Source organism: Struthio camelus, chromosome 17, assembly GCF_040807025.1.
Source record: "Struthio camelus isolate bStrCam1 chromosome 17, bStrCam1.hap1, whole genome shotgun sequence".
Taxonomy (NCBI): Eukaryota; Metazoa; Chordata; class Aves; order Struthioniformes; family Struthionidae; genus Struthio; species Struthio camelus.
The window spans coordinates 10,742,927-10,769,809 of NC_090958.1; the positions used below are offsets into that span (position 1 = coordinate 10,742,927).

The 26,883-nt window shown below is 42.5% G+C and overlaps 2 protein-coding genes across 20 annotated transcripts in view; both read left to right on the forward strand.

Annotated features, from left to right (window-relative positions):
- Window positions 1–15,517, forward strand: part of LOC104138862 (septin-2) — a 45,775-nt gene extending 30,258 nt beyond the window's left edge. For 10 of the 17 annotated variants that reach the window (XM_068911576.1, XM_068911586.1, XM_068911584.1 and 7 more), the window contains 2 exons: window positions 5,769–5,862; window positions 14,296–15,517. In XM_068911576.1, the coding sequence (XP_068767677.1) occupies window positions 5,769–5,837 (69 nt within the window). In that variant the 3' untranslated portion in view covers window positions 5,838–5,862; window positions 14,296–15,517. The remainder of the gene's footprint in view (window positions 1–5,768; window positions 5,863–14,295) is intronic. The other 7 variants (XM_068911577.1, XM_068911590.1, XM_068911591.1 and 4 more) reach the window with 1 other exon arrangement.
- Window positions 15,518–18,734: 3,217 nt separating this feature from the next.
- SEPTIN5 (septin 5) overlaps window positions 18,735–26,883 on the forward strand; it is a 49,902-nt gene continuing 41,753 nt past the window's right edge. Inside the window, exon 1 of one of the 3 annotated variants that reach the window (XM_068911594.1) lies at window positions 18,735–19,077. Coding sequence is in view for 2 of the 3 variants with exons in the window: in XM_009666743.2 (XP_009665038.1) it covers window positions 24,618–24,680 (63 nt within the window). In the remaining variant the exon portion in view is untranslated. Of the gene's footprint in view, window positions 19,078–24,602; window positions 24,681–26,883 lie in introns of those variants that run through there. The other 2 variants (XM_068911593.1, XM_009666743.2) reach the window with 2 other exon arrangements.

A 26,883-nucleotide genomic window follows, 5' to 3' on the forward strand; every position in this document is an offset into this window, starting at 1 on the left:
TATTTGTCTTCAGGCTTGCACCTGAAAAATTCTGATATTACTGGAAACAGTTAATATGGCAGGCACATCATTATATACTGGTCTGTTTTGACCACTTTGTGCCAATCTGCATATGTAACATATGAACATAATGTAGTTTTAATGTAATAGCTAAGGGGATGAAGTCTTGAACTTCTTGGAGGACAATCTCTGAAAGTTCCCTCTGGGACTGATCAACTCTGCTGCATAACTGCTGCTGAAGTTGCAAAGGATTATGTTGGAACTTGAAAAAACAAATAGATTTTTAACTTCTACTTTCTATTGTCCCTAAGAGATCAAGAGGTTTTGCTGAATCTTCTGTAGATAAGCTGGTATGAAATCCCTTCATCTCCAAATCATCCTAAGTTTCAGACTGGGGAGCAGTCTGGGGAAGAAAGAGGCACAGAGGAAATGGGCTTGCATTCCACGGCCTTCGCAGAGAAAACAAATATCCATTTCCCCTCCCGTTTTGCATTCCCATCAGCAGCGGTGCTTGAAGTTCTATTTACAGTTTTGTGAGGTTTACATAACCTTGGAAGGAATGAATGCTTGGGTTAGTGCCAGGATCATCATTATCAAGGCATCACTTTTGCTAAATGATCTTTAATTATGCCAAAGGATGTGGTCCCCAGTTCAGCCACTTGGAACTGCTAATCTGTCATTTTGGATTTATTGCTCAGTCTGGTTGTGCTTTCTGTTCATCTGCAAGTGATGACCTTTTTCTGCATTGGGAAGTGAAAATAAGAGTAAAGGTATCCAATTCCTTACTGTAAATAGGCTGCATTTCTATTATTACACTGTTGTACAAAGGAGCACAAACTTTTCAGGGAAGTTTATAAAGTTGTGTCGTACTTTTCTTATTCTGAAAATATGTCATAATACAAATCTTTCAAGATTTTGAAAGCTACTATTTCCAGAAAAAATGGTATGGCCATGTTTACATGAAAACAGCAAGGGACAAAGCTTTTTTCATTTTTCAAGTGATCTACCCTAATGCTTTGAGCAAATCCCTTTGCTTCACTGCCTCAGTTTCCTTTCTTGCAAAGGCTTTCTTTGCTGGATTTCAGGAGAAAAGAGATGCTGTGCGATCATATAGTAATTACTGCCTTCAGTGAGGTTTGTGAGCAATAGGCTGAACGCTACAGAATTAATCACAGTCTTGAAATTGTTTTTTTCCTCTGGCCTTCCACTTTTTTTTTTTTTTTAACCCATTGATGACATCAAGAACCCTGGTAATAGGTTTAATATTGGAGCTCCTGGGGGGACAGCCTGCAGTGCCAAGTGCTGTCCTGCCCAGCGTCTAGCAGCAGGTAGGTGAGGATGTGGTGAATGCTCACGGGTGGGAGTAATGGGCTGGAATTGCAGGTATTTGGGAAAGTATTTTCTTGGCGAGGGGAGGGGGGAGAGAGGGAGATGAAGACTATTATGTGGAGAGACAGCATGACTGCTGATGAAGGCCTGTAGACCTGAGAGAAATAAAAACATCTATAAAGTTTAATTTGGTTTTTGGGACTTTGTTACCCACTGTAGGAGGAAGGAGATGTATTCTGTGCAGAACACTACATGTTTCCTCTGTAAAGTGATCAGTCTTAGTCCTGGAAGAAAACCACGAGAAGGAAAATCTTGGTAAATAATTAGCAGTGGCAATCCCTTGGAGGCTTGAATGAATTTTTTATTTTTATTTTTTTGGAATAATTATTTTTTCTTTTGAGTTGTTCTTCGAAGGAACAATACTTGATGCCAGCATAGCACAATGACTTTGGCCGTAGCAACTCCTGCTATTTATAACGTCAACGTGTCTTATGAAACTAGACATTTTTCTTGATTGTAGCCCCTTTTCCAATCCAGTAACTTTGTCAGGAGTATTTTTCTTGTCCTCAATTAACAAGATTAGTTGTACTCCTTGGTATTGAAAGTATTTTTAACAAACAGCAGGTATCATGGGAACATCCTGATGTACTAGAAAATCCACCATCTACAGTTTCATTTTTTCCATCTTGTTTTATTCTTGCAGGCTCTTCCCTTGTGAACTTTCTTACATAAAAATATGGGCAAAAATAATCTTAGCTGGTGTGGGGAGGAGGAGCTGGTTACCAGGAAGTGGATATTGTTCAATTTTCAACATTCCTTTTCCCCTTATCTGTGTTGTTGTTACTGAAGAGCCACTCACCTTGTTCAGATGGGAGTCTGCACTGTGTAGTGCTCTTCTGTATTTTGGGCAAAGCCTTATTCTGGGTGCAATCTCATAGGTAAAGTAAAGCTGTATAATCTGTGGTTTCTTTTAATGGCATGACAGATAGGAAGCAGTATGGCTCACTTTTAATTCTAAAATCTTAACTCTTATTTAAAATGTCTATATCCTTTCCGTGTTACTGCAGTGCTACCCAGTAGTTACATGACATTTTGAACTAAATTTCAGTCCTGACATGAGCTGTAAAGTAGGTGGTGTTTATACTAAGGTTAAGTTCACTTTGTTTGTTTGTTTTCTGGGAATTCACAGGAATTGTATGTTTTAAAAGATCTCCAAACATTGTTTCCTAGCTTCCTTTTCATCATGTGCACCAGCCCTACGCTCTCAGGTTGGAGTACCTTTCTTTAGGGCGTGAATGCGAGTTCTCTGCAAAACGTATTAATGCCGCTCTCATATCAGCAAGTGCATTTACTGCTGAGCAAGACCAAAGTCATGTTATGCCCTTGCTGCTTGCAATCCTGAACAGCCTAGGGGACACCGATCTTGATAAGATAGGAGTTTGTCTTTTGTGTAGTCTTTTAAATTCCTCTTAATAAAGAGGAAAGAATCTGAAACTTGTATTGTAATGTTCAGAAATGATTCTTATGCCCTCTCCTCACTTGAAGAGGGATGTTGTAAGAGATCAATGTAATTACTACTCTGAATACAATGCAGGTTGATTCCTTTCTTTTGGGGCAGGGTGGAGGGGAGAGAAGGCACAGAAGACCCAAGTTCACCTGTTAATTTTGCACTCAAGCTAACAAGATGTATACGTGCAAATGATTTCCTCTCCAAGATATTTATATGCATTCCCCTTCAGCTATTGGCTCTAACTTTAGCAAAGCAGTTATGCAGCCCGGTTTTAGTGTGTAGTATCTATCATTACTCATAGGTTGTCTGCTGAGAATACTGTTATGAAATTGATAGTATGATTAGCGCTCTTCAGTTTTGACAGTAGAAAGCAACCATTCTGGATTGTTTGCATATCAAACGCTCAACGAAAAACTCATAATGCTGATGTAGCCCAGGATGCAGTGGAAAAAAAAATCTTTTGCAGATAGTTGTGCTTAAATACCGATTTTATATATATATATATATAGAGAGAGAGAGAGAGAGAGAGAGAGAGAGATTTTTCCCTACCTTCCTTTATTGAAAGAAACTTCAGTGGCTTCTTACATATTAATGGCCTTAGGAGACAACAGCATACCTAATCTAATAGACTTTGCCTACCCCAAAGTCTTGCACAGAATTGTGCTAAAGTAGCTTCAGAACCTTGCCATTACTTAGCTAAGGGATGAGACTAACTCTTCACTGTTAGATCACAAAACACGGTGTGAAAATGGAAAAGCAAAAATCTTCTTCCTATAAGCTTACCCAATGTTAGAGCAGAGTAGATCTCCTAATTCTTCTGTCCTATCTTACATTTAAGCCATTTGCAACATAAGACTTCTTTCATAGCGTGTGGACATGTTTAGATTTATTAAGGTTGAGAAAATGTGAGATATATTTAGGTTTTAAAATGTGATGTTGGCTCTTAGTGGAGTGCTATGTTTGAGCAAATGACCATAATACATGCACAGCATTATCTTTCCCTGTGATTATTGAATAGTTTCTATTTTGGGCGTGTTTCATGGCTCAGCTTGGAGCACTCTTGGGAAAGCTGAAGTAGGCAAGCTTCCAACAAGCTAGTTTTATTCTGATGGTAAGCCTGCAGAGAGGCAGTTCAAAAGACCAGGTGTCTTACATTTGTATAAACTGATCTTTGAAACTTTTTTCTTGGACCATGGAATCAACTCAGTTCTCTCATTTCTGAGATTTTTTGCTGCCTTTTTCTTATGAAGCTGTATGCTGTTTTTTTGATCAGAGGTCTTATTATTTTAAATATTTATCAGAAAGATGTAGATGGGTATATAATAATATTACAGTGTTTTTTTTAATGTCATACTGTATGTTCCTGTGCAAGTCTCCTTTTGTCTGGTTATCGGTACACTACAGTTACAGGAACCTGAATTAGCCTTTATGCTGCTTCAGCAGGAGATGGATACCAGTATCCAAGCTAGCTAGTTTAGGCAACCTCTGGTATCTCTAGCTACACTGCAGTCACTGCGCTTCAGCTTCTTACTGTTTCTCAGATCTGTATCCAAGGCCAGGCAAGAAAATGTGATATAGCCATCTGTGGTTAATTTTTTCCTGTTCTGTGATACTTCTTTGTAAACAGTTAAAGGAGTTAACAGCTCAACACCAAGTAGATGCATGCACTCAAGTGGTTAGTGCAGATTCTTCTATGCTGGATCTAGTTAAGTAACCAGTATCTCGGTGGCTGGTATGACTGACTGAATGACAATGTAGTGTAACTGTTTAAGCATTGCTCTTTAAGTTGAAGAGGAGTTTCATCCTCTTCCTCCCTCCCCCGATATAAATGAAACTTATTCTGTAAGTGATTATTCCTAAAGAAAAAAAGTTTGACAACAGTGTATTAGAACTACACAATTATTTTCTTGGAATAATGAAAACTTGCAAAGCTAGAGCAGATTATTATGTGATCTCCAGTGTGAAAGGGACTCATATTTTGTATAATATGCATGTAAATTGCGGCCTATTTCTTTTCCAGTTTGTAAGATAGGCCATAAAAGTACACTTGCAATTGTGTTTGTGCGGTTTCCTCAGCTGTATCTGGAAGGAAATACCTCCTTAATTGTGAACCAAATTAGAGACATTTGCATATATGTTTTGAAATTCTGTCTTAGTATTTCTTTTTCTTAGGAATATATATTTAATTTAATGTTATTTTGGGGGGAAAAACCCATGATGCATAACTAGATTTCTTATGAGACGGAAATTAACTCACCAGTGTCTTAGGAAAATGCCTTTAAAGTAGCAGTTATTTCCAAGAAAATATCATCATTTAGATTTAAAAATGTTGGTGCTTAGTATGTTTAGTCTGTCTTTCAGAATTTTGTAAATGTCATCTTATTTTGCTTTTGAAGTAGTTTGTAAATTCTGTCAACAAGTTTGGCTGTTAATGTCGCTAAAAACTTGTGGAATTATCTGGTTAGCCAGAGCAAAACAGAACAGCCAGAAGATCGCCATTCATGCGTGGTATTATGCTCCAAGCACTTGCATCAGAACAAAGTTGCTTCAGCTCACTTGAGCAATGTACCTCTGTATACACAAAGGGAAGGGTGTGCTTTTTCTTTATTCCAGAATAGATCTTAATTCACAGGTCTGCAAATATAGCTGTCTTTATAATATTTGGATTGTATTACTGAATTCTCATTATCAGTATTTTTACGAATCTTTTGTGAAACACAGATGTAATGCTATAAAGGATCTGTGAGAAGAACAAAGTATTCGATGACATGACTTAAAGGAACACTTTCACTTCCTAAAGAGGCAAATAGGGTCTACCTTCTACCATGGAAGAAAAATGTAAAAGTGCCTAGATTTTGGATATTTCCTGTTGAACACTGAGAGAAATTGTGTGACCTCTCCTATACATGTGGGTGTTTTTCTCTTACAGCTGCGCCGCATGCAGGAGATGATTGCCCAGATGCAAGCCCAAATGAGGATGAAGCCTGGTGATGATTAAGATGCTTAACATCTGGGTGCATTAGGTATGATTTTCTGACTTTTATACTCCTCTTATGTAAGGCTTTTGCAATTATTGTTGCTAATTTTTCATTCTGGACTTATCTTTACAGTAATTCTAGAAAAATTAAGATGGGTGGTGTTCTGGGTAGTCTCGAAAAAAAGATATTACTTTTCCAGCTGTTTTGAAGACTTGTAAATGCTTATTTTCAGTGCCATATTTTTGGATCCTCTGGCTTCACTTTCTTTAGCAAACACTGCCCAGAAACTTAATTTGCTTATATGGAAACAGAAGTAGAGTGTATTTGGGCACATCGACAGACTGCTGAATTAATACCATTTTTTTTCAAAAAGCTGAAAGAAATTTTAGACAAACTGGCTGCATGTACTGAATACAGACTTCCTTGATGTTAAGATCTGTATAAGATATATTAGCTGGGATCAGAATGAGTGAAGAAGTTTGTAGTAAATAGTCATGTTTTCTTTAGAATGCAACTTTTCTACTTTTTATTATTGCATTTTTAAAAAGTTATGCTAGAAGGATATGAGGAGTCTTGTTATTGTTGCTTAATACTTTAGTTTAGCCGTTTTGATTGCTGGTCTTCTGGAATGTAAAGCTTGAATAAAATGGATTATATTATCCCTTATGACCTTGTGGCAGCTGCCAACATTCCAAGCCTAAAATAAGGAGATTTTTGTTGCCTTTATTTGAACCTTCAGTCTTCCTGTTTATATTAAAAAAGGTCTCCTAAGGAATAAACTTATCCACTGGATTCCTATTTAAATAGAAGTTGAGGGTTTTACAGGTATGTGTACTATGATCTTTGAGTGAAGTAGTCAAGGAAAAAAATAATTCAAACTCAAATTTCTTACTGTCACAGTTCCAGATCCTGCAAACAGAGGAGTCTTCAAATCATGTCTTCCAGCTTCCATGTTAAGATACATACTCCCAGAACTGGAAGACTAAACGCTGAGGATAGTTCTTGTGGGCAACCGTGCAGTGTAGGGAGTAGCAGTGTCTGCCATGAAGCTCTCGTTTCCTCAGAAAGGAGATGGTCGTTTTACAGCCTGTTAAATGTCTTAGTTGAAGCTGAAGATCTTTATTATCACAGGCCAGGTTCTGACTTCTTGTGAAAATAGCTGTTTGATATAGGAAATCTTACGTACTGTTTTTAGTTTTTCTTGCAAAGGAGCTGAACTCTCACTGCAGCTATCGCATACTTAACATGGCATCCTTCAAACTGATACTGGCGAGAAAAAAAAACCCTAAATCTCATAGTTGTCCGTAATTATTGCTTGCAGAGCAGGACGACGAAAGATACAGACACAGTCAGAGCTCTTTCTTCAGTTAAGATACTGTATTTGCTGTGAAATTCAGTAGCTGAGGGCTAATAGGATGCAGCATTCCCAGTAATGGTTAGCCAGTAACGACACCAGATTCCATCTGTTTCACAAGTACCACATCCAGCATTGCCCAAAGTTTATGTAAAAAAAAAAAAAAATGGAGCATGGTTTTTCCCAGGCCGAATTTGTAGCCGTGGATACAAAAGTAAACAAAGTTCTGAGCATGATCATGTGTGTCCAAGTGAAATGTTATTTTGTAGATACTTTACATTACTGATCTGGAATACATCTTGGACCACTACATGTGTTAAGCAGGGTAGCTTTGGGGATATAACTAAGTATCCACATGATCTGGGGGTGATTTAGTTTGAACTAAATCTTAAAACCCTGAGTTGGTCTGAAATACTCAGTGTGAACAAGTTTGAGAAGGATTTGAATGAGAACTTCATGTGTCCTACTGATTCTTAAGAATCTGCTAAGCTAGAAGATTTCTGCAGCTGCTATGAAAATCATATTGTTTGTCTGACTACTTTCAGGAAAGAATTTCAAACTTTTTTTTTGGTTGATCTTGAGATATTGATTGACTTCTAAAGTAGTTTGTTGGCTAATATACATGGTTTGAACTGTGATTGCCATCCTGCTAAACCACAGTGTTGCTATGTGATCTTGTCAGTATGTTGGAGTGAATCTTCGTTCAGCGCTTAGCCTTAGGGAAGTTTCTCTCTGTTTGTGCATGCTAACTGACTTTGTAGTTTGAGAGGAATGATGATTTCAACTGCTAGCATTCCCATAAGATTTATTTGCTGTATTTGTTGGGTCTTACTATTTTCAGAGAAACCGGGAAACTGGTACTTCCCAGCAGAGGTTGTTTTACGTGGTTCAAGAAATAACCAAATTCATCCTCGCAAAGCAAGGAGTGAAATTCTTGACTAAATTAGGAAGCACAGTAATTGAACAGAACCAAAATGCCAAGAAATTTAAATATACTTTGTATCAGTCTTTTTGTATCACAGCTTACCTCGAGCATCTCTCCGGCTCTTGTTCTACAGGAATTTTAAAGCATCAGCCTATGACAACACTGCTACTGAAAGTGCGCGCTCTCATCCAGTTGCTCTTTTGTACCTTTCTTTCCCTTTATGCTGAGAAAAATATGTAAACGTTTATGTAAAATTACTGTTTTCAGTATTTTTAGTTGGGACAGAAATGTATGTCCACGTTCCCTTCCAAATTCCATTAAAATATTTTTCCTGCACAGATTTAAAGATGTTTTCAGGTATTATGAGGAAAGAGCAGGATGGTGTAGATATCTGCATAAGTAAGAACTGGAGAGAGTGAACGGTAGGATAATCAAATGTGGTAGTGTCTAAATATGTGAAATACCTGCTTTGGGGTTTCAGATTTTTGGGGGGGGGTGGGGCGGAAAGAGAAGGTTTCTGAACTCTTTTGGGTTTTCTGCAAAGAGTCTGGCAGTATGTAATGGTTCAGATGTACTGAACTCAAATCCGTGTCCAAAACACAGAGGAGTCTGTATAGTATAAAATGCTGCACAGATAGGACAACGGGAGGGTCTTTTATAACTGATCCTCTTGGAATAGGGACATCTTCAAAGGTTTATGGAAAGAGCAAAGGGAGAATTTACTTCAAGCAGTTTCCTTTGCTTTCAAGGCTAGAATGACATAGGTGAATGTTATATACAGGGAAAGATATGTTCAGAGTTTCCAAAGAGGATGGGCAAACTGAGTTTGCTGTGCAGAAATGGAAATCTGAGAAGGAGTGAATAGAAGTGCTGGTGGAGCCTGGATCAGAAGTGGGAAAGGAAAGCAATTTTGGGAACAATAGTCACCAGTGTGCAAACTGCATTTTTTTTGGCACAAGTCTGTGAGTTCAGATTTATTCTACCTGATGATGGTGACTGACAGCTTTTGAAAGCAGCCTTAACAAGGATTGGCAGGTCTACCTCACTGTCTCTCTGTTTCTGGCAGTGGACTCCTGTTCTGGCTAAACACCTTGTAGCCTTACCATGCAAACAGTGCGTGCAGAGGTGTTTGTAGCAAGCAGTCAGAGCACCGCTAGACACAGAATACCATTTGAATAAGGAGGAACAATTTTTTTCCTAGCTTCTGATGTACTAATCTTACAAGTCTGTGTGAACCATGACAAAGATTTCAAGACAGGCTTAATTTTCAGATTTTTGCTTCTACAATGCATGACTACTGTTAAATAAGTGTAAGAACTTACTGTTTCTTATATTTGAGCGTTGAAATGAAGGCCTGGCGAGAAAGGAGGTGGAGGGGCGAATAAGAAGTCGCTAAAAACAAAAGCAAATTTAACTTTATTTAGCGGTTCCATTCTGAAAAGTTTCTTCTTGCCTGTTGAAACAAGGCTGCGGTAACTCCAGCAGCATATTTACTAGTTTCTGGACTTGTCTGAGATGAGCAACTATTATGAAAGGATGGAATTTTTCTCATATGAAATGGTGGTTGATTTCTTCCCTTTCCTTCTCTATTTCTGGAAGAGTAGCTTGTTGCAATCTGTTTTCCTCTTCTTGTTCTTACAAATTTGGATGGTCTGTCTTCCACTCAGCTTCAAGATCATATTGGGACAAAATAGTAACAGAAGCCAGGCTATGGAAAACAAATATAGCCAGCTGGTAATGTAGTTATGGTTAGGGAAATGTATTCAGGAGAAAAACAAAACAAAACATTTTGCACTTAGGGTGTTGAAAATTCTTTTAGTATAGCTCATGATTTTCACGAGTACTTAAAAGCATCTTGAGCTCGGTAACACTGTTCTGGTTCTTGATAAGAACAGTATTAAAGGCACCAAACAGCTAGTTCTTTCTACCAGTGAACTGACAACATTTAACAAAACAACACAAAGCATTGTCATAGCAACCGGCCTTCTAAAATGATGCTAGCGAGTGCTGAACTGATCTGATGAAAAATGTCGTTTGAGAAAGTAAGGATTGTATTGTAGTTTTTGGCAGCTAAAATTCAAAGCCTAGAGAATGTGAAGCTTAAGCAAACGTGGAGTGTTTGGAGCAGCCGCCTGGCGCTGACAGCGGCTGTTTCTCTAGCTAGAATAGATGTGCTCCATCGTTCTGCAACTCCTTTCAGCTCTCCTAGGCTTTGAGCTAAGCTAGCTGATGAACGCAGGGTTTGTTGAACAAGTTTGAGTTTTTCTGAGAGTAGACTTCTGATTGAAATTGTTTTCCCTGTACTACTGTATGACTGAAGTGCTGAACTTATGAGGGTCTCTAGGGGTAGTGAGACCTGAAGTTAGCTTGTATAGGAAGATCCTAGCAGGGACCTTAAGAGCCACCCTGTAGCTGCTGCCCGCCTGCCCTTGTTTATAATGTGCAGGGAGCTAAGCAGGCTTCAGATGACTTCATATGTCATCTGAATGTTATATGGCTGGGGAAGGGAAAGATGAGCGGCAGAAGAGTTCAGCATTAATTCATCCTGTGACTCATTCAGTCTCTTTCCTCTGTGAAATGAAAATAGTTGCTTACCTTGCAAGGCTGTTACTTTAATAAATGTAAAACTTGGAATTCTTTGTATGAAAGTCACTATGAAACTTCAGCTGATTTTTGATGTAATGCTAAGGGGTCGGAGGTTTTTTTTTTAAGCTTTTAATCCTTGAGGTATAGGACAATAAAGCTTTCATTTGAGTTTGTTCTTCCAAAAATATTCTTTTACACATCCCTATTAGTCCATTCTGCTCTCAATTGGTAGAACAGTCATGTTCCTTAACTATAAATGGAATGTAATAAAAGATGATGTTGTACTTAGATTATAACGTTGGCTGTTTCACAGCATCTCTGTGGCCTTTGACAGGAAAAAAAAAGTTATTCAGCGCTCTTCCCAATAGGAATAAGGTAGCAATTTGTTAAAGTGATAGGCTTAAAAAGTTATACAGAAGAAATATTAACATGCTTCACAAGTCTGAAGTGTTAGTAGGGTCTGTAAAACTCCTGTTGCTAAATACTGTCTGTCTTCTGGCTCTTGAAGAATTTTGCTTATAGTTTTATCTCTCCACATCTGTTGTGTGTAAAGTTTCCAGGAATTTGTCGGGACCTATTTTTGTAAGGAAAACTTTCTCCTAGAAATTGCAGTGTATCTTTTCGAACTCTCTAGGATAGATGCATGTTGAAAAGCACATTCCCTTCAGTCTGGTTTCCAGAACTGCTATGAAGAAGGGAGGAGAGAGGAAATGGACTCCCCCACCCCTAACCGAAACACTCTATGCTTTGCAGACTTTGAAGTTTTCTAAGGAATGATGCAATGTTTGCAAAATGTAAAACAGAAAAGATGGGAACGCATATGTGATCCTTTTGTGTAGAATAAATGGAGTAATGGAATAAAATAGTATGGTTAAGAATTTTACAGAATAACACAGTCCAGTGTATCAGATTTTCCTATCAATGTGATAGGCGAAATCTTCAGCATAATAATGAAAAGATAGAATAAATTCCTCATTGCAAGATGTATTATTTTCTGATAATTTTACATAACTTCCCAAACCGTACCCGACTATCAAATGAATATCAAATTCCTAATGGGTCACTGCAGAAATCCTGTTTTGTGGGGAAATGTCAAGGGTGAGTGGAAGTTTATTTATTTGCTTTTTAGTAACGTGTAGATGCCTTGGGAAAGATGGATTTCACTGTGCAGTGGCTATAATGACACCCAATTCTTACGAATATGTGCAGTGGGGCCTTGCATTCCAGCTTCTGCCAGGCTTAATTACCCAGGAATGACACAGTTTTAAGTATTCCCACCTTTTGCCATATCTCAGTGAAACAGTGCTGTGCTAGTACAGCCGTGGGATACCTGGATGCAGCGGGTGAAGGGAGATGCTTACTGCTGGAATTCCTAGGGGGAATGCCCTAGTGGGCCTGGGAAGTGCAAAGGCCTATCAAATTCATGCCAAAGACTTCCATGATTTCGTAGTGGGCTTCAGGCAGCGTTTTGCTAAATAAACATTTTCAGAACATTTGTTACAGTTCTGGAGCTTGGAGCCTTGTATATATATGACTCAGTGGATATTAAGGCTTATTAGCATATTAAACTAACTGATAAACACCAGGAAGCAGTTCAAAGGCCAGTTTTGTAACTCTGTATACTTGGCTGATGACATTTACTATGGGGAAATAAAAGATGTTGCTAGAGTCTAGCAAAAGGAAATGGAACAAACTTGAAGCATTCAGCAGAGGATGATTGAAATAACCGTAACCCAAAATGAAGGGTGTGCATGAGAGAATGAGTCAAAACTAGCCAACAGAATGAAGGATGTGATATTCGGTACTCTTTTTTTTATTATTCCAGGAGTAGTAGCAAAATTTCCAAATGCTTTGTATCCTAATACAGAATCTCCATGATTTAAGTATAAAGCACAAGCCTCAGGAAGAGACTCCCTTTCTCAAAATTCTTGCTAGTGATTGGAGAGTAAATGCAGTAGCTGCAGCATAAAATGGTGCTATTTGAAGAAAAAGAATTTGGGTCACTGAGAAAGTTTAACTGCTTATAAAGCAAATTTCTCTCACTGGGAATACAGGCAGAGATGTGAAGTTGTTCTGTGTTGTAGTGGTGTTCCTGGATGCAGCTGCAGGCGACGCACAGGGAAACCTACCTATTCTTTCCTAAATCTGTGTGAGATTCTTAAAGTTTAGTGTGATAAAACTGGAGAGCAAATTTGTAAAGAACTGTATCAGCCTAATGCATCACCAAGTATTGTCTCCTAAGGAGACTAGGAGGACAGAGCAGTGAAATGAATCCACGCTGAAAATGCACAGTGAATGCTCAACGTACTTTGTCCAAGTATCTTCCCCAAGCGTATCAAATATGGATGGTGGGTTGCTCCTGTATATTGGTAGTACCAATCCACGGCTGCACTTACAAGTAGAGTTGTCTTGTTTATTGGAAGCTCAAGTCTTTCTGTGAGTCTGAAACATCGGTCACCATCTCCTTTCGAGACATCTTCAGTTGCAGAGAAATGTCTTTGAATTAGGCAGGCAGTGGCAGAAATTTAGTTTCTCTTTAGAACTTGGAATAGCAGTGTAGTGTAACAGTCGGCAATATGTGGGCTCTGGCCTTAAAGCCTTAGTGCTGGCTTGCTTGTTCTGTTACCTGAAGTGATGGCCTTCTTAAAACGTTAGGTAATTGCGTATTGAACACAATTGCCACTGTGAGTACCACAGAGAGCAAAGGACCTTGGCTTTCCTGTTCCTCGCTCCTCTTCCCCGCTGTACTCGGCAGCTGTTGTCTCGGAGGTGTCGCGCTGCACTTTACAGATGAGTTGCTTACTTGCCACAACAGTGTTTTCTAGGATGTTTCTTTTGTTCCATCCAGATGAATGTTGAGATTTAGCAATTTTTCCTCTTCTGAATGTAGTTTTGTGACTGGAGAATTTGAGGTGTCTCCCGACTTCCAAATTTGACATAGCTTTCTAAGAGGGGGCCTGATTTTCAGAAACAGCTGGAATTCCAGTGTCTACATAGCAACTTTTTCAGTTGGCAAGATGGAAACATCCATCGATGGCTATTTTTGAAATTATAGGACAGTATCTCTCTTTTTTTGCCATGTGAATACTGCTGTGTGAATGCTTGGAAGAAGTTATTTGTTTTCCTGTTATGTCTAAACAGTATTACAAGAGAGTATGTGCATAACATTGAGCTTGGTTACTTTTAGCCCTGCTTAGATGAGAAGCGATGTTAAGTTTAGTTTTTCTCGCCAGAAAACGTAACAGGCTGAGATGGGTTTCTGGTGTGCGTTACCATTTAGCTGAGCCATAACACAGTTTGTATATTCTCACAGACTGAAGGGAGTGTGAGTGCTTAAGAAAATATGTAACTAAAAATAGATTCTCATTTATCTGTTCTTATTAGACATTTGTGATAAATATTTGGGGCCAAACTGCATCAAGGAATTGCTACTATCGTCATCTTACTGGGTTGATTCTAGTTCTAATGCAGGTCCCTGTAATGTGCGACTTAAATTCTCTGTTCTCTGGATTATGCTACTTTGCTAGGAGTGGATCAAAATGTCCCAGAAAACTCTTACAGTGTTGAGAGTTTATCTTTTCTAATGCTCTTTGTTTTCCACTTTCATTCACAGCAGTATACGGTTCTCTAATGGATGGGTGCTCTGTTTTCTTTGACCGAATGGTAACGTTCAAACGCAAAAGCTGGATGCTGCAGACCAAGACCTGCGTTAAAACAAACCAAGTCTGAAGATTGTGTTGTAAAACAGCTTATTTTATGTATTCGATGTTAATCAAGTTATACTGTATCTTTTTGATTCTTTTGGTAACACTGTCTTCATACTTAGAAATGTGGTTTTGCTATCCTTCCTATACCTTTTGATACAGAAACTGATATAGTATACTGTTTGGACTAGTGATTGTGATGGGTTTAAGGAGTTAATCATGTTTCTGCTAGGTTATTCTGAACAGTTTTGTGATTAATACTAAAAGATTTTGTGGCCTGTTTACAGTAAATGTATGTGTTTGCACAGTATCATACCTTTTATTTGCTATTTTAAGCCATTATGTATCTCATCATTAGTTTATTCATAATTTTTACTGTGCTTTGGTTATTTTGTAGCTTCATCTCTGGTGACTTATATATGTGTAATGTATGAGAAAATGTACAAAGCACTGACGATTCACCAGTGATGCAAAGAAGCTGCATTTTCTAAATCATTGTGCCTTAAAATATTGTAAACACTATGCATGCCAAAAACTTCCATGGATGCCTCTGAAGATTTGTCTTCAGTTCTCAAGTATTGCTTGCAGGAATTTCTATCACAGGCATTTTTCTCTCAGCAGAGTGGTGGCATGTACTGAACTTTTTATATACGTAACACTAATTTTCATTGAGATTTTGTAATAAATTGTATGAACATGGAAAAATTTGAATTTTGTTTTTTAGCTAACCCATGAAATGTCATAGCTGCATCATGCACAGTACATATCCAAAGGATACACAATATTTATACTGGAGAATGAAGGCCTTTTCCAGAATATGTCTAATAAAAACTGCTTTGATGTCATTTCAGAACAACTTTAAAAACACTTTAGTTGGAAGTTAGGTAGCAAGTCTTTGCATCTACCTTTTTTCTTTTTCTTTTTTCTTTTTTCTTTTTTTTGGGCAAAGTTCATTAGATGCCTACTGACACCTTTTACGTGTCCAAGTACCTTGAAAAATCTGATCACACACCTTAGTTTACAAAATCATGAATGTTGCTATTTCCTTTATGTCATTAATTGAGTGTATGGCTACCTTTTGCATGCTTTTGTAATCTTGTGCATACATATAAATGTAAATTATTTTGCAAATATGGGATTGAGACACTTTGTCTTCTATACTAAATTGGGACATCTTTCATGTAATGATTAGCCCTAATTCTGTTGCCTGGCAATGACTCTGTTTAATCAGAATAGCATTAGCAAACAGTTTGCTTCACAGGGATGCATATTTGGCTTGTGTTTGGAGTTAAAATGCATAAAATGGACATTACACTGTAATCTCAGAGGCTGCTATAGTGAAGTTGAAAGAAGAAATGAGGTGACTGGTTTGTATTCATATAAAGTGTCTTCAGATATTTATGAAGATTTGAATTACAGACACGTCTGCTGAGGGGGCCAAGGTGGGAGAGATTTAAATGTAAACTTTTTTCTCATGAGTTGAGGAAGATGCATTCCATGATGCACACTTTTTTCCTTCAAAATTTTGTGTCATGTTTTGCAACTATCTTAAAAGGATATGCTTGTGAGAGTCAGGAGAGCTGCACCATTCCTGAGAAACCAAGACATTTCAGTTGCATTCCACATTAGTTCTCTGTGCAAAGGTAACATGAATGGTTCATCTTCCAAAGGAAATTAGGACAGTGGGGAAGCAGGCTTTCAAAAGCATCTAGTATTCACTTTTATTAAAAATAGAGCTTTCCTTTTTTTTCCCAAAGGAAGGCATCTAAAATCACTGCCACAGTTCTTGTGTGGGAAGTTGCATTGAACATGTTTTCCCAAGCAGATGCTGATCAGCAATTGATAGTCGCTGCCTCCTTCTGCTCTTGAGTTCCATTTGGAGCATTTTGGCTCAGAACCTGAGACCTGTTTGCGTGATTGTCCAAGAAGGTGTTACAATACTGCTGATACCCATTTGAGTGCTTTCCTTTTAAACTAGGCTTAATTTCTATGCATTCTGTCTATTCTTTGATGTCTTATGTTATTTCTCAGTTGCATTTGAACTTACTTTTAGTAAGTCTTGTTAGAAGACTTCACAGCTTATGGGGGGGAATGTATATTTGTTAAGCTAGTCTTTGCTGCTGTGAATGTCCCTGAAGAGAGGGCTCTGTCTGGATCCTAATTTCTCACCTTGCATTTCGTTCCTCCCTGTGTCAGGACTGCCGAAGCTGTGAATTCCACCCAGGCCTTTCCCAGGCAGAAGCACTGGGACAAAGAGTCCACACGTAACTATTCTAGTGACTCTGCTTGGCAGGATTAAGTGGGTGACTACAGTCCATTCAATCATCCTTAGATTTAAAATGCTGTGGCAGACTATAAAACAACTCATGAAAGGCTGATTGGATTGTTAGGGCCTTAAATTGTGGTGTGGAGTCTCTAATGGTCTGTGGCTGTCTCACATTTAAAAACAAGCAAATATGATAACAATTACCTTCCCCCCCCCCCCCCAATGCTTTGAATCAATGGGTAAAAAAAGAACTTACGATGGCTTAATAGGTTCTTAAAACATACATGCCTGGGATTGCCAACCTCCGATCTTGGAAGCGTCTCTCTGTTTTGATGTGAGCGATATTTTAAATGAGAAGGTGGAAGAGATGACAGGATAAGTGCTGTGATGACTGTAAGAATTTGAAAAGCTAGTACTATGGCATCGGTGGTGGTTTTGTTCCAAGATAGGGGATAAGCCCTGCAGTTGTTGCAGCCATTGCCATTTCATGCTTATGTTATCCTGTGTTCAAAAGAGATTCAAATGTGATTATTTACCCGTCTTTGAAATGTAGAAGCGATCATCTTCCCTGTCACCCTCTCCAAAAAAGTACTGTCAAAGTCAATGAAAGGAGCTGGGTTTCCTGAGGCTTCAGATGCCGCTTTTTACCATTGCTATTGAGATGTGATTTCTATGAGCTGCTCTTAAATCATTTGCTAGTACTGCTTTTGTAGGGTTTAAAATTCATTTTGGGCTCGCTCCTGCCTCTCCTTAAAACATCATACTGACAGCTTTTATCTAAAATAACTTAGAAACCATCTTAAGAGGGGATATTTAATGGAAACAACGCATTCCTGTTTTGCACAGTACATTTGCAGTATGATTCAGAGCTTCCCACTATATTTTGAGATGCTAAATCTGGAAGCTTTTACTATTTGGTCCAGTTGATTTTTTTTTAAAGTGGCTGTGTTTCTGTTGGAGAGTAAAGGAGTGCTTCAGACTGTAGTATTTGAGTCTCCGCACCTTTGTACCCGTGCATGGTTTGCAGTTACTCCACTGGGATTATTTGCATAGATAAAACGCGGCTTGGCCGTGGTGTGGACCCTGAGGCAGGCGAGAGGCTGGGTCAGGTGCCTTGGGTGCAGGGGAAGCTAGCACAGGGGCAAGGAGAGACTCCAGGCTCCTGCGGGAGCAGCATTTGCACAGTCACTCCTCCGGCCACGGGTGCGGAGCGGTGCCAGCTGGATCTGCCATGCGGGCATGCCGTGCATGCTGTGCCATGCTTTCTAAGACCATGCTGCACCGTGTCTTGCTGGATCATGCCATGCATGCTGTGCCGTGCTCTACAATGCTGCGTTGTGCCATGCTTTACAGTGCTGTGCTGCACCACGCTGGATCATGCCATGCCATGCTGTGCTCTATAATGTCATGCTGTGCTGTGCTGTGCTCTAAAAGGCTGTGCCGTGCTGTACTGTGCTGTGTCATGTCAGATCATGCCATGCTGGGCCGTGCTCTATAATGCCGAGCTGTGTCGGATTGTGCCGTGCTGTGCCAGATCACGCCATGCCATGCTGTGCCATGCTCTATAGTGCCGTGCCGTGCTGTGCCAGATCATGCCATGCCAAGCTGTGCCTTGCTCTATAATGCCGTGCTGTGCCGGATCATGCCATGCCATGTTGCGCTGTGCTGTGCCGGATCTTGCCATGCCAAGCTGTGCCAGATCATGCCATGCCGTGCTGTGCCAGATCATGCCATGCTGTGTTGCGCTGTGCTGTGCCAGATCATGCCATGCCATGTTGCGCTGTGCTGTGCCGGATCTTGCCATGCCAAGCTGTGCCAGATCATGCCATGCTGTGCTGTGCCAGATCATGCCATGCTGTGTTGCGCTGTGCTGTGCCAGATCATGCCATGCCAAGCTGTGCCTTGCTCTATAATGTCATGCTGTGCCAGATCGTGCCATGTCATGCTGTGCTGTGCCAGATCATGCCATGCCATGCCATGCTGTGCTTTACAATGCCGCGCCGCGCCGTGCCGTGCCGTGCCGCGCCGCTGGCGGCGGGGCGGGGCGGGGCGGGCTCGCCGGGATTGGCGGCGGCGGCGGCGGCCCCGGCGGCGGCGGCGGCCCCGCGGCTGGGCGGCCCCTCGGCGCGCACGGCGCTATTGTCGGCGGGCGCCGCGCAGCCCAGCGCACCGCGCCGCGCTCTCCCGGGCGGGCAGGCAGAGCCGCCGGCGCCACCATGAGCACGGGCATGCGGTACAAAAGCAAGCTGGTCAACCCAGGTGAGCCGGCGGGACGCGTGGCTGCCCCGCGCCGCCCCGCGCCCCGCGCATCCCTCACGCCCTCTCCTCTCTTGTTTTCTCTCCGCTGCCGGCTCCTGCCGCGGGCATCCCGCCCTCTCCTGCCGCCGCCCCGCGGACGCGGACCTGCCCCGCAGAAGAGAAGCAGGTAGGTGCGCTGCCTCCGCCGGCCCTTTCCCCGCGGGGATGCGGCAGCTGGGCGGTGTCCTGCTACCTGGCACAGCGGCCGCTCAGCCCTGCCTCGGCGGGCCGGCCTTTCTCTCCGGAGTCATCCGGGAAACGGGCATTTTGCTGGCTTTATCTATCTCCCTGCGTATGGGGTTGGGTTTCCTTTTTTTTTTTTTTTTTTTTTTCCCTCCCCCCCTTCTGCCTTTGGGTGTGTGGAGGAGGCTCGATTGCAGGAAGGCAGCGGAGGGGCTGAAAGGCGTTTCAGTATTAGGAGCACGTCTCTCCGTCTCTCCCGCTTCCCTCCGCACCGCAGGCGCAGACCCGTCCCGCAGCGCAGCCCCCGTGTCGGGGTGACCGGCCACCGCCTCTCAGGCTGGCAGCGTCTGGGCATCTGGGAACATCTGTTTTGCTTTGCAAAGCAAATAGCTCTTTGGAGACATGCCTTTGAGTCCTGGAGAGATGGGGGGAGTGATGTAATCAGATGACATCAGCAGGTTTTTTTGGTTCACCATTTGGTATTTGGAGGGATTTAGGGTGTTTTGCAGGAAGAGGACTTCCTTCTCTGCTACGCTTGAATGCCTAGGTGAGGGGTAAGCAGCAGGGTCCATGTGTTCCTCAGCACCGTCATCGTGATGCCAGCAGCCCCTGCTGCAGAGGGGCTGCCAAGAGCTTTTCTGTCTCGCAGGGGCGGAGGTGATGGTAACACAGCAGGGCGGTGCAGGGGGTTCTGGCAGCAGGAAGAAGCGCGCCCATTGCCAGCCTGGCTTGCACTTGCCATTGGGTCTAGTCTTTCTCTATTTGGGGTGTAATTCCCTACACACCAGACACCTTACCTACTGTGCGGTGGTACTGCATAGCCTTTCTGGACCACAGAAAAGCAAATGTGTTTTGCAGCAGCTTGGGTGTTCCACTGGCCACTGCAAGAAACGGGATTTTCTGTATAATGCAGACTTGAGCCCTGTGAAAAGACACTTGCGCATTTCTGTGTGCTGCTGATTGCAGTGATGAGAAGGGAACAAAGTAAATCTAATGGTAATAGGATAATGGGGTTGTCAGATGCGTTTTTCCCAAGCTAGTAGAGTTCTGCAAGTATTTTGTAGTTATGTGCTAGCATACTGCTGTTATTTCAGTTCTTGCTTTATTTCTGGAGGGAAACACTCCAGAATGCAGTCTGAAATCTGAGTCAGTCTAAGCTGTGAGCTTGGGAAGAGATTTGTGACCCCAAAGAACCCATGCTCTTCTTTAATTTCTTGTTTTTAAACAAAAAGGGAAGCAAGTTCAGTATAGGGTTCTTTTTTTTTGCTCTTGAGGGGAATAAGTGAGGCAAGAGATCAGAGCAATTTATTGTAGATATCACCATAACTCCTACAGGCCCTACAGGCCCATGCTGCGCTGTAGAGAAGAGAGTGGCTGGAGTCCCTGCCCCAGGGAGTTTGTCTGTAGCACAGCATAGCATTCTTCTGGGCAAAGAAGGTCTGTTCTCCAACGCATAGGTATATGCATATACATCCAGGTATTTTATGCTGAAAGTATAGAACGGGTCTTGTATGACAGAGCACAGTTAATTATGAGTTTGTGCCAGCTATGTTATTTGTGAATGGTGGAGGGGAATCAAGCTGTGAATATAAAGCAATCTGCTGAAATGAGAGTGAACGTATAAAAACTCAAGTATCCTTATTCAGTGTCCTTTGAGAGGAGGGATTTTCTTCTTGTGCAGCCTTGTCCAAATCTACTCACACCTGGCAGCAGGTATTAATTTAAAAGACTTTCTAAAGCTGCAAGTTTTGCCTGAACCATTTAAAAACAATTTATCATGAAAGCTAATTTGTATAAATAGTTATGAAGTGTGCTTCTGAGTACAATAGATCACATATAAATAAAGTAGCCTTCAGTAAAATTTTTTTTTGATTTGAGTCCAAAAAATGTAACAATGTGGTGTCAAAGAACGTGAGTTCATCTTCCCTAGTCATAGGGTGATGCATCGTCTGGGGCAAGGGGACTCTGGTTTGTGGGAAGGACTCTAATTGTTGCCGTATATGAACAGAAAATAACAGTAGTGTCCACCTCTCTAATTTCTAAGGAATGATCTGTTAATTCGTGTATTTGGGGCTGAATTCATGCACCAGTGAAATCAGTGGGAGATTTGATGTCTCCATGTGCAGGGCATCCAGCCCCTCCAAGAGGAAGGGTTGTTGTTTAGGACCTTGGATTGGGAGAATCAGTTTCTGGTCTGAGGCTCTACAGCAGGTTGTCTGGTGAGAGCAAGCTCCTTGGTCTCATGATATCTGTTCAGCACGTCCCAAATAGAGATGGTTTCTCTCCTAGAAATTCCTGGACCTTTGGACTGCTAGCTAAGAGGGGTTCTTACTGTGAAGCTGGGCAGACAGGCAAATGAAGCACTGACTAATGTCCCATGCGCAGAAGAGTAGGCACTATGTAAAGGAAACCTACCAAGAAAGAGTGTGCTGACTTGTGATCCAAACAAGGCGAGTGCAGCTGATGGATGCTCCACCAAAGCCTGAGGTGTTGCTGTGGGCGGAGTGCAGGTGAAACCTCCCAAATACCTAGTTAAACTGGAGTCTCCTGGCACGCTCCAGCAGACCATGCTTCTCAGCTCATGGTGTTGGCTTGTGTTTGTTTGGGATGTTCCTCATGGTGTCTCTGGAGCTGGCCCCTGCTCTCTCAGGCCCCCCCCCGTCTCCAATATTCTTTGAAGTCATTATTTCTCTTGAAATTGGGAGGATGGGAACCTCTCCTTCCCAAATTGATCTCTCCACCCATCAACTAGCAAAGCTGTTTGGGTGTGGGAGCAGAGACTATCTGGTGGATCCAGTTCTTTCAGTGGGTTTGAAATTACAGGGCTGTGCCTTTTGCATTCAGCTTGGTCCTTTTCTCTCCTTCAGCATGTTTTGAAGTGGTCTGCCTGTTAGAAAAACATATGTGAGGTACCATGTTTAGAGAAGATGCTGTGCAAAAGGTAGTTTGGCTGGAGGAATGGTTTCAATGCAAGTCTGGGCATTGAGAACTCCTGAATTCATTGCATTTGTATCTCAGTTGTTGAGACTCTGGGTTTTATAACTTCAGACTTTATATCCCAGCTTCTTTGCTTGCTTCTTAGAAAAAAGAAAGAAGCAGAGATTTTCATTGTTCCTGGAACAGTAGATATCACAAGAGCAGAGATGTCCCCCAACTAAAATGGCAACCATACCCACACAGAGCATCATTTTCAGGTTAACCTTCAACCCTAGTCTCACCAACCAGAGGACTTTGGCTAATGGAAATCTCTCAGTTCTCTACTGTGTGCTGACCCTTCTTCCTCCCTCTTTTCTCTGCTGTGCTTATGAAGAGACAAACCTGGATGGGTTGACAAGAAACATGTAAACCCTTAAAAAAAGTTATGAATTGCATAGAGCAGAGGAGCCTGGGATGTTTCTAGCTGTTGTCTTTGACACACTGTGGACCACTCGGGTGCAGGAAGCTACTCATGGCAAAGAGCAGATTAAGAGGAGGGAGGAGTGGTGATTCACGTGTCTCGAGCTGGTTGAGGGTGACCTTAACATGACCCTCAATTTCCATGTAGACACGTGTGTGGTGAAAATTGATCAGCTGGGCTTTGTGAAGTATGTGATGAAAAGTAGTGTGTGAGGAGTAAGTCTCCTTGTGCAGCAGCATGCTCCTGGGCAGATCTTGGTCTTTATAGAGTCCCTTTAAAGAATCCCCTCTAAGTCTGTGTCGCGGCAGCTTGTAGGATTCATACCCGTGTTATATGTTTGTAGCATTGCCATCATTCACCGAAGCAGGTGTTTTCCTTAAAGTAACAGTTCTAGTAATCTTATGATTTGGGGAAAGTTCTGCTTTCTTGTGCCTATGCTTGCAGAGAAAAACTGGGAATCCAGAAGGCAAACAGGAAACCACTGACTTTCTTTTTTAATTGTCTCAGGGTTTGACCTATGATTTTGTAGTCATGATTCTTTGAGTCATTGGGAGTGGCAATATGGATCTGTGTTGGTGTGCACAATCTATCCTATTCTGTATCAGTTCAAGCTTTGGGGTGGTCGTGGTGAGGTTTCTTTCCCTAGCAGAAAGCCAAGTTGTATTTGCAGCTGGTGAGTGGGATATCTCACCAGCTGGATAATCTTTCCTTGGGTCATGGACTGCTCTGGGAATGAGGCTGCTACACTCTGGCTCCTCATCTCAATGTCTCCAGTCCTGGTCTTGCCTTTTGGCCACCAAGGCCTGCCTGCCGGAGAAGGGTAGTGAATTAGTCACAGAATCAGGACGTAAATACTGGAAACACTCTTAAAGCAGCACATATCTCTGCTTGTTTTTCTGTTGTCCCAGGGTATCTTGGCCAGCTGTAGCACAGGAGTCAAAGCTTTTGTTTCTTTGTAAAAAGCCTTATGGAGCTTGCTGAATGTATTTTCCCCCTTCCTTTTTGGCCCATTTGGAGGGCCACAGACATGCCTTTTGGAAACAGGCAAGAGCTCAGTGCTCAGCAGCATTTCAGGAGCTGGGTGCGGCTGCAGCAGGTCAAGAGGCTCGGCCCTATGTGTCCTTCTGCTGCACATCTGTCTAAACAGTCCTACTGCAGGAGGCCCCTGTGTCGCACAGATGGGCTCTTCTGGGCTGGGGAGGGAAGTCTATCCTGGGCACTTTGACATTTTTTGTTCTGGGTTTTTTTCTTCTTCTTTTTTCTCTTGGCTTCTGGGAAAAGGGCTGTAAAAGGAGAGCAGCACATGGGCTGCTTGGTGAAACAGAGTTGCTGGAGAGCTGGGCACAGAATCTGCCTCTTGCTGCTGCTGTTTTCTCTCTTCAATTATTTATGCTCCAAATGGTTAAAATGGTCATCAGTACAGGGCAGAGGACGGGTTCAGCAAGTCACAATCTGCAGTTTAAGTAAAGGAGAAGTAGGTGCTTCCTGCACAGGGATCTTTGTACCTTGAACTTCCAGAAACTGCTCAGCTACTTGTGCGTGTCCACAAATTCTGCTGCTCCTGGGTGAATTGTGCAGGGCCATTTTAGGCACATTAGCCAAATGTGTAAGTGCTGTAGATGATGTGGCCTGATCCCTGCTGATGTCAACAAAGTAGGAGCAAGCCTGGTTTAACCTGAAGAGATGCTTGTGACGCTGTTACTCAACTGTTGGGTTGCAGCCTGCTGGGGTATTACAAAAGACGGATCACAATTGCAGAGGTGAAAACGTTACTGTCATCCAAATGAAGGAGAAAATGAGTCTCTGGATGCTTTTAGTCGCCAAGGTCAAGGAATCTCTTTCAACCTCTTTAAACTGTCAGAAGTTATATCGGCTTCACACTGATGCCATTCTTCATTTAATTGTTCTAGCAATAAATGTAATGGGGTTGTGACTGTATTTTTTTTTCTTCCTTTGGACAGAGGGTGCTTGAGCTGTGAAAGCTAGCTTAGCGAGAGAAACAACTGGTGGAATTCAGTGTCTTCTAGATTCCCTATTGCCTGACCTCTGCTTCAGTCTAAGTTGCCGTCCATTAAATACCTAGTGAGATGGACATCCAGGAAATTCAAGAGAGATTCTACATTCAGCCTGCTATTTGCTTGCTCTGCCAGGTCAGGTTGGTTCCTTGCTGTGCATCTTTAGGGCTTTGCCAAATTAGGTTTAAATGTTTGGTCCAAAGGGTTTCTCCAGCAGTTTTGGGACACCCCGTTACCTGTAGCGATGGCTCTTATGTCATGCTGCAGCAGCTGCCAAGAAAAGCCTGCATGTGCTATATCCAAGCCTGGAAAGTTCTCCCCATCTTTAATGCTTCCAGCGCTTCTTGCTGGGAAATCTCTTAGCTAAGCCAAGAGGGTTTCTCTCTTCTTATCTCTTCCTCCCAGTTCAATTGACTCTTGTGTTGCTCTTTTCTGGATAGCAGAGTATGAACTGGAGAGCACCTTCTTTGCTTACCCGCACGGCTTTCTTGCCTAACCAAGACTAGGATTTTACCTTTCTGCCCAAGGCTGAGATTTCCCTAGGATGGTGAAACCACAGAGATTAATCCCCTAATACTCATGAAACAAACATGTGGCATCTCTAATATATTGTGTGACTTCAGAATTTTGCGAAGCATATGCAAGTTGTTTCATCGCATGCTGGAATGATTCCCACATGGGCTGGCTTTTGTCTGTGTGTGTGCATGTGTATGTCTACAGTGTGGTTAGCCTCAAAGCACAGGGAATAACATTTGTCTGCCGTTACACATTCCTTTTCTCCCCAAGAGTTGTCCCTGAAGCTGTGAAGAGGTGTGCAGTCATTGTGTTCCCACAGTGGTGTTCAGGAGCTGGAATTGTGTGATGCATCAGACAAGCTGGGATGAGATCCCAGAACATGTGCTCCTCATCGGTATGCGTGCTGCTGTTCATCCACAGCTTGCTCCCCTAGAAACAGGGAGGAGTGGAAGGTGGTACTGAGTGTGCTCAGAGGGGGAATTTGTGTATGCAATGCTACCAGTGGTGGCTGGGCTGTGGAAAAGGAAAGGGATCTTCTATTGCTCCCACCTCAAGCAAGAGTCCTTTATGTTTTGAGGGCTGATGGATTAGTATCCTTAATTCCCTCTCTCATGTGAGTTTATTTCCAGTGCTTTAGTTGAAATCTACAATGATTTGCTAATATTCAGCTGTAGGCTGCTGTCCCTTCCCTCGATCTGTTGTGTCCAGCTCCTGCCCGTGAGGCTGTTACACCTGAGCTCCGTCACAGCAGCCACGTGCTAGAGGGCCCCGGGAGAAGAGCAGGCTGGAGGGCCACAGGGACCACTTTGCTGCTGAGCAAAGCCTGGCTAAGTGTTGGCTGAGGGGAGCTGCAGAGGAAGTAAAACCTTGCACAAGCATCTGCAAGGGTGTAATGCCAAGACGGGGAGGAGAATTGTTTAGTTTCACTGGCTTTAGTATAACTGTCCACTCCTGAGGTCAAAAAAATAGAAGCGGAGGCTGAAGTGCTGTTCTAGAGGAGGGGTGTAGCTGTGCCATGCAGGATAGCACAGTGCAGGGATGCTCGAATGGCAGAAACCTCTCTGGATGCAGCTGGGCAGCTTTGATTGCATCAGCCTGAGGCTGTGCCACGGCAGGGAGGGCTGAGGGAGGCTCAGAGCAAGCACAGGAGAAGCACGGTGGGCTGGAGGGTCTCAGGCTGTGGTTCCCACTGCCTCTGGAGTCTGCGCTTGCTGCACAGGGGGATGTGACCCTGGAGCGAGTGTAGTCCTAAGTCAGTGAGAGGTGGGAAGCCCTTGTAGAAGTTTTAACTACAGCTTTTCACTCACCTCTTAAGTCTGGGCTGCGTTTCTGCAGTTACACTGGCTAATAGCAGTAAGAGCCTCTGCCAAGACCGAAATCTTTGCCCTGAAGTTAGTGGACAGGGAGACAGAAGTTGCGTGGTGGCTGACCCCTCTCTGCCTGCCATGGCTGTAGCTGTACCGTGTGGCTGCTCTGACCTGAAAAGCAGGGAAGCCGAGGTCCTTCCCCTGCCAGCTCTGTTCTGCTCCGCTTAGCTCTTTGCTTTCCCTGGGAACTCAGGGAGTGCCCTATTTGTTATGAAGCTGTTATCAAGTGTGTCCAGGGCGTGTGTGTGGAGCTGGGATGGCCTGTCTCTGCTGGACCCCACCCCGGCTGCTCGTGTGTTCTCCCAGAATGACTTCTGGCAGAGGCAACCGGGAGCTGGGAACAGCAGTCTGCGCAAATAAACCACAGGATCATGAGTGCTAGCTCCTGGAGACTGGCCACGGGGTGCGAGCCCGTCCCACTGACCTCTGGAAGTTTTCAGTGCAGAACCAAGAGA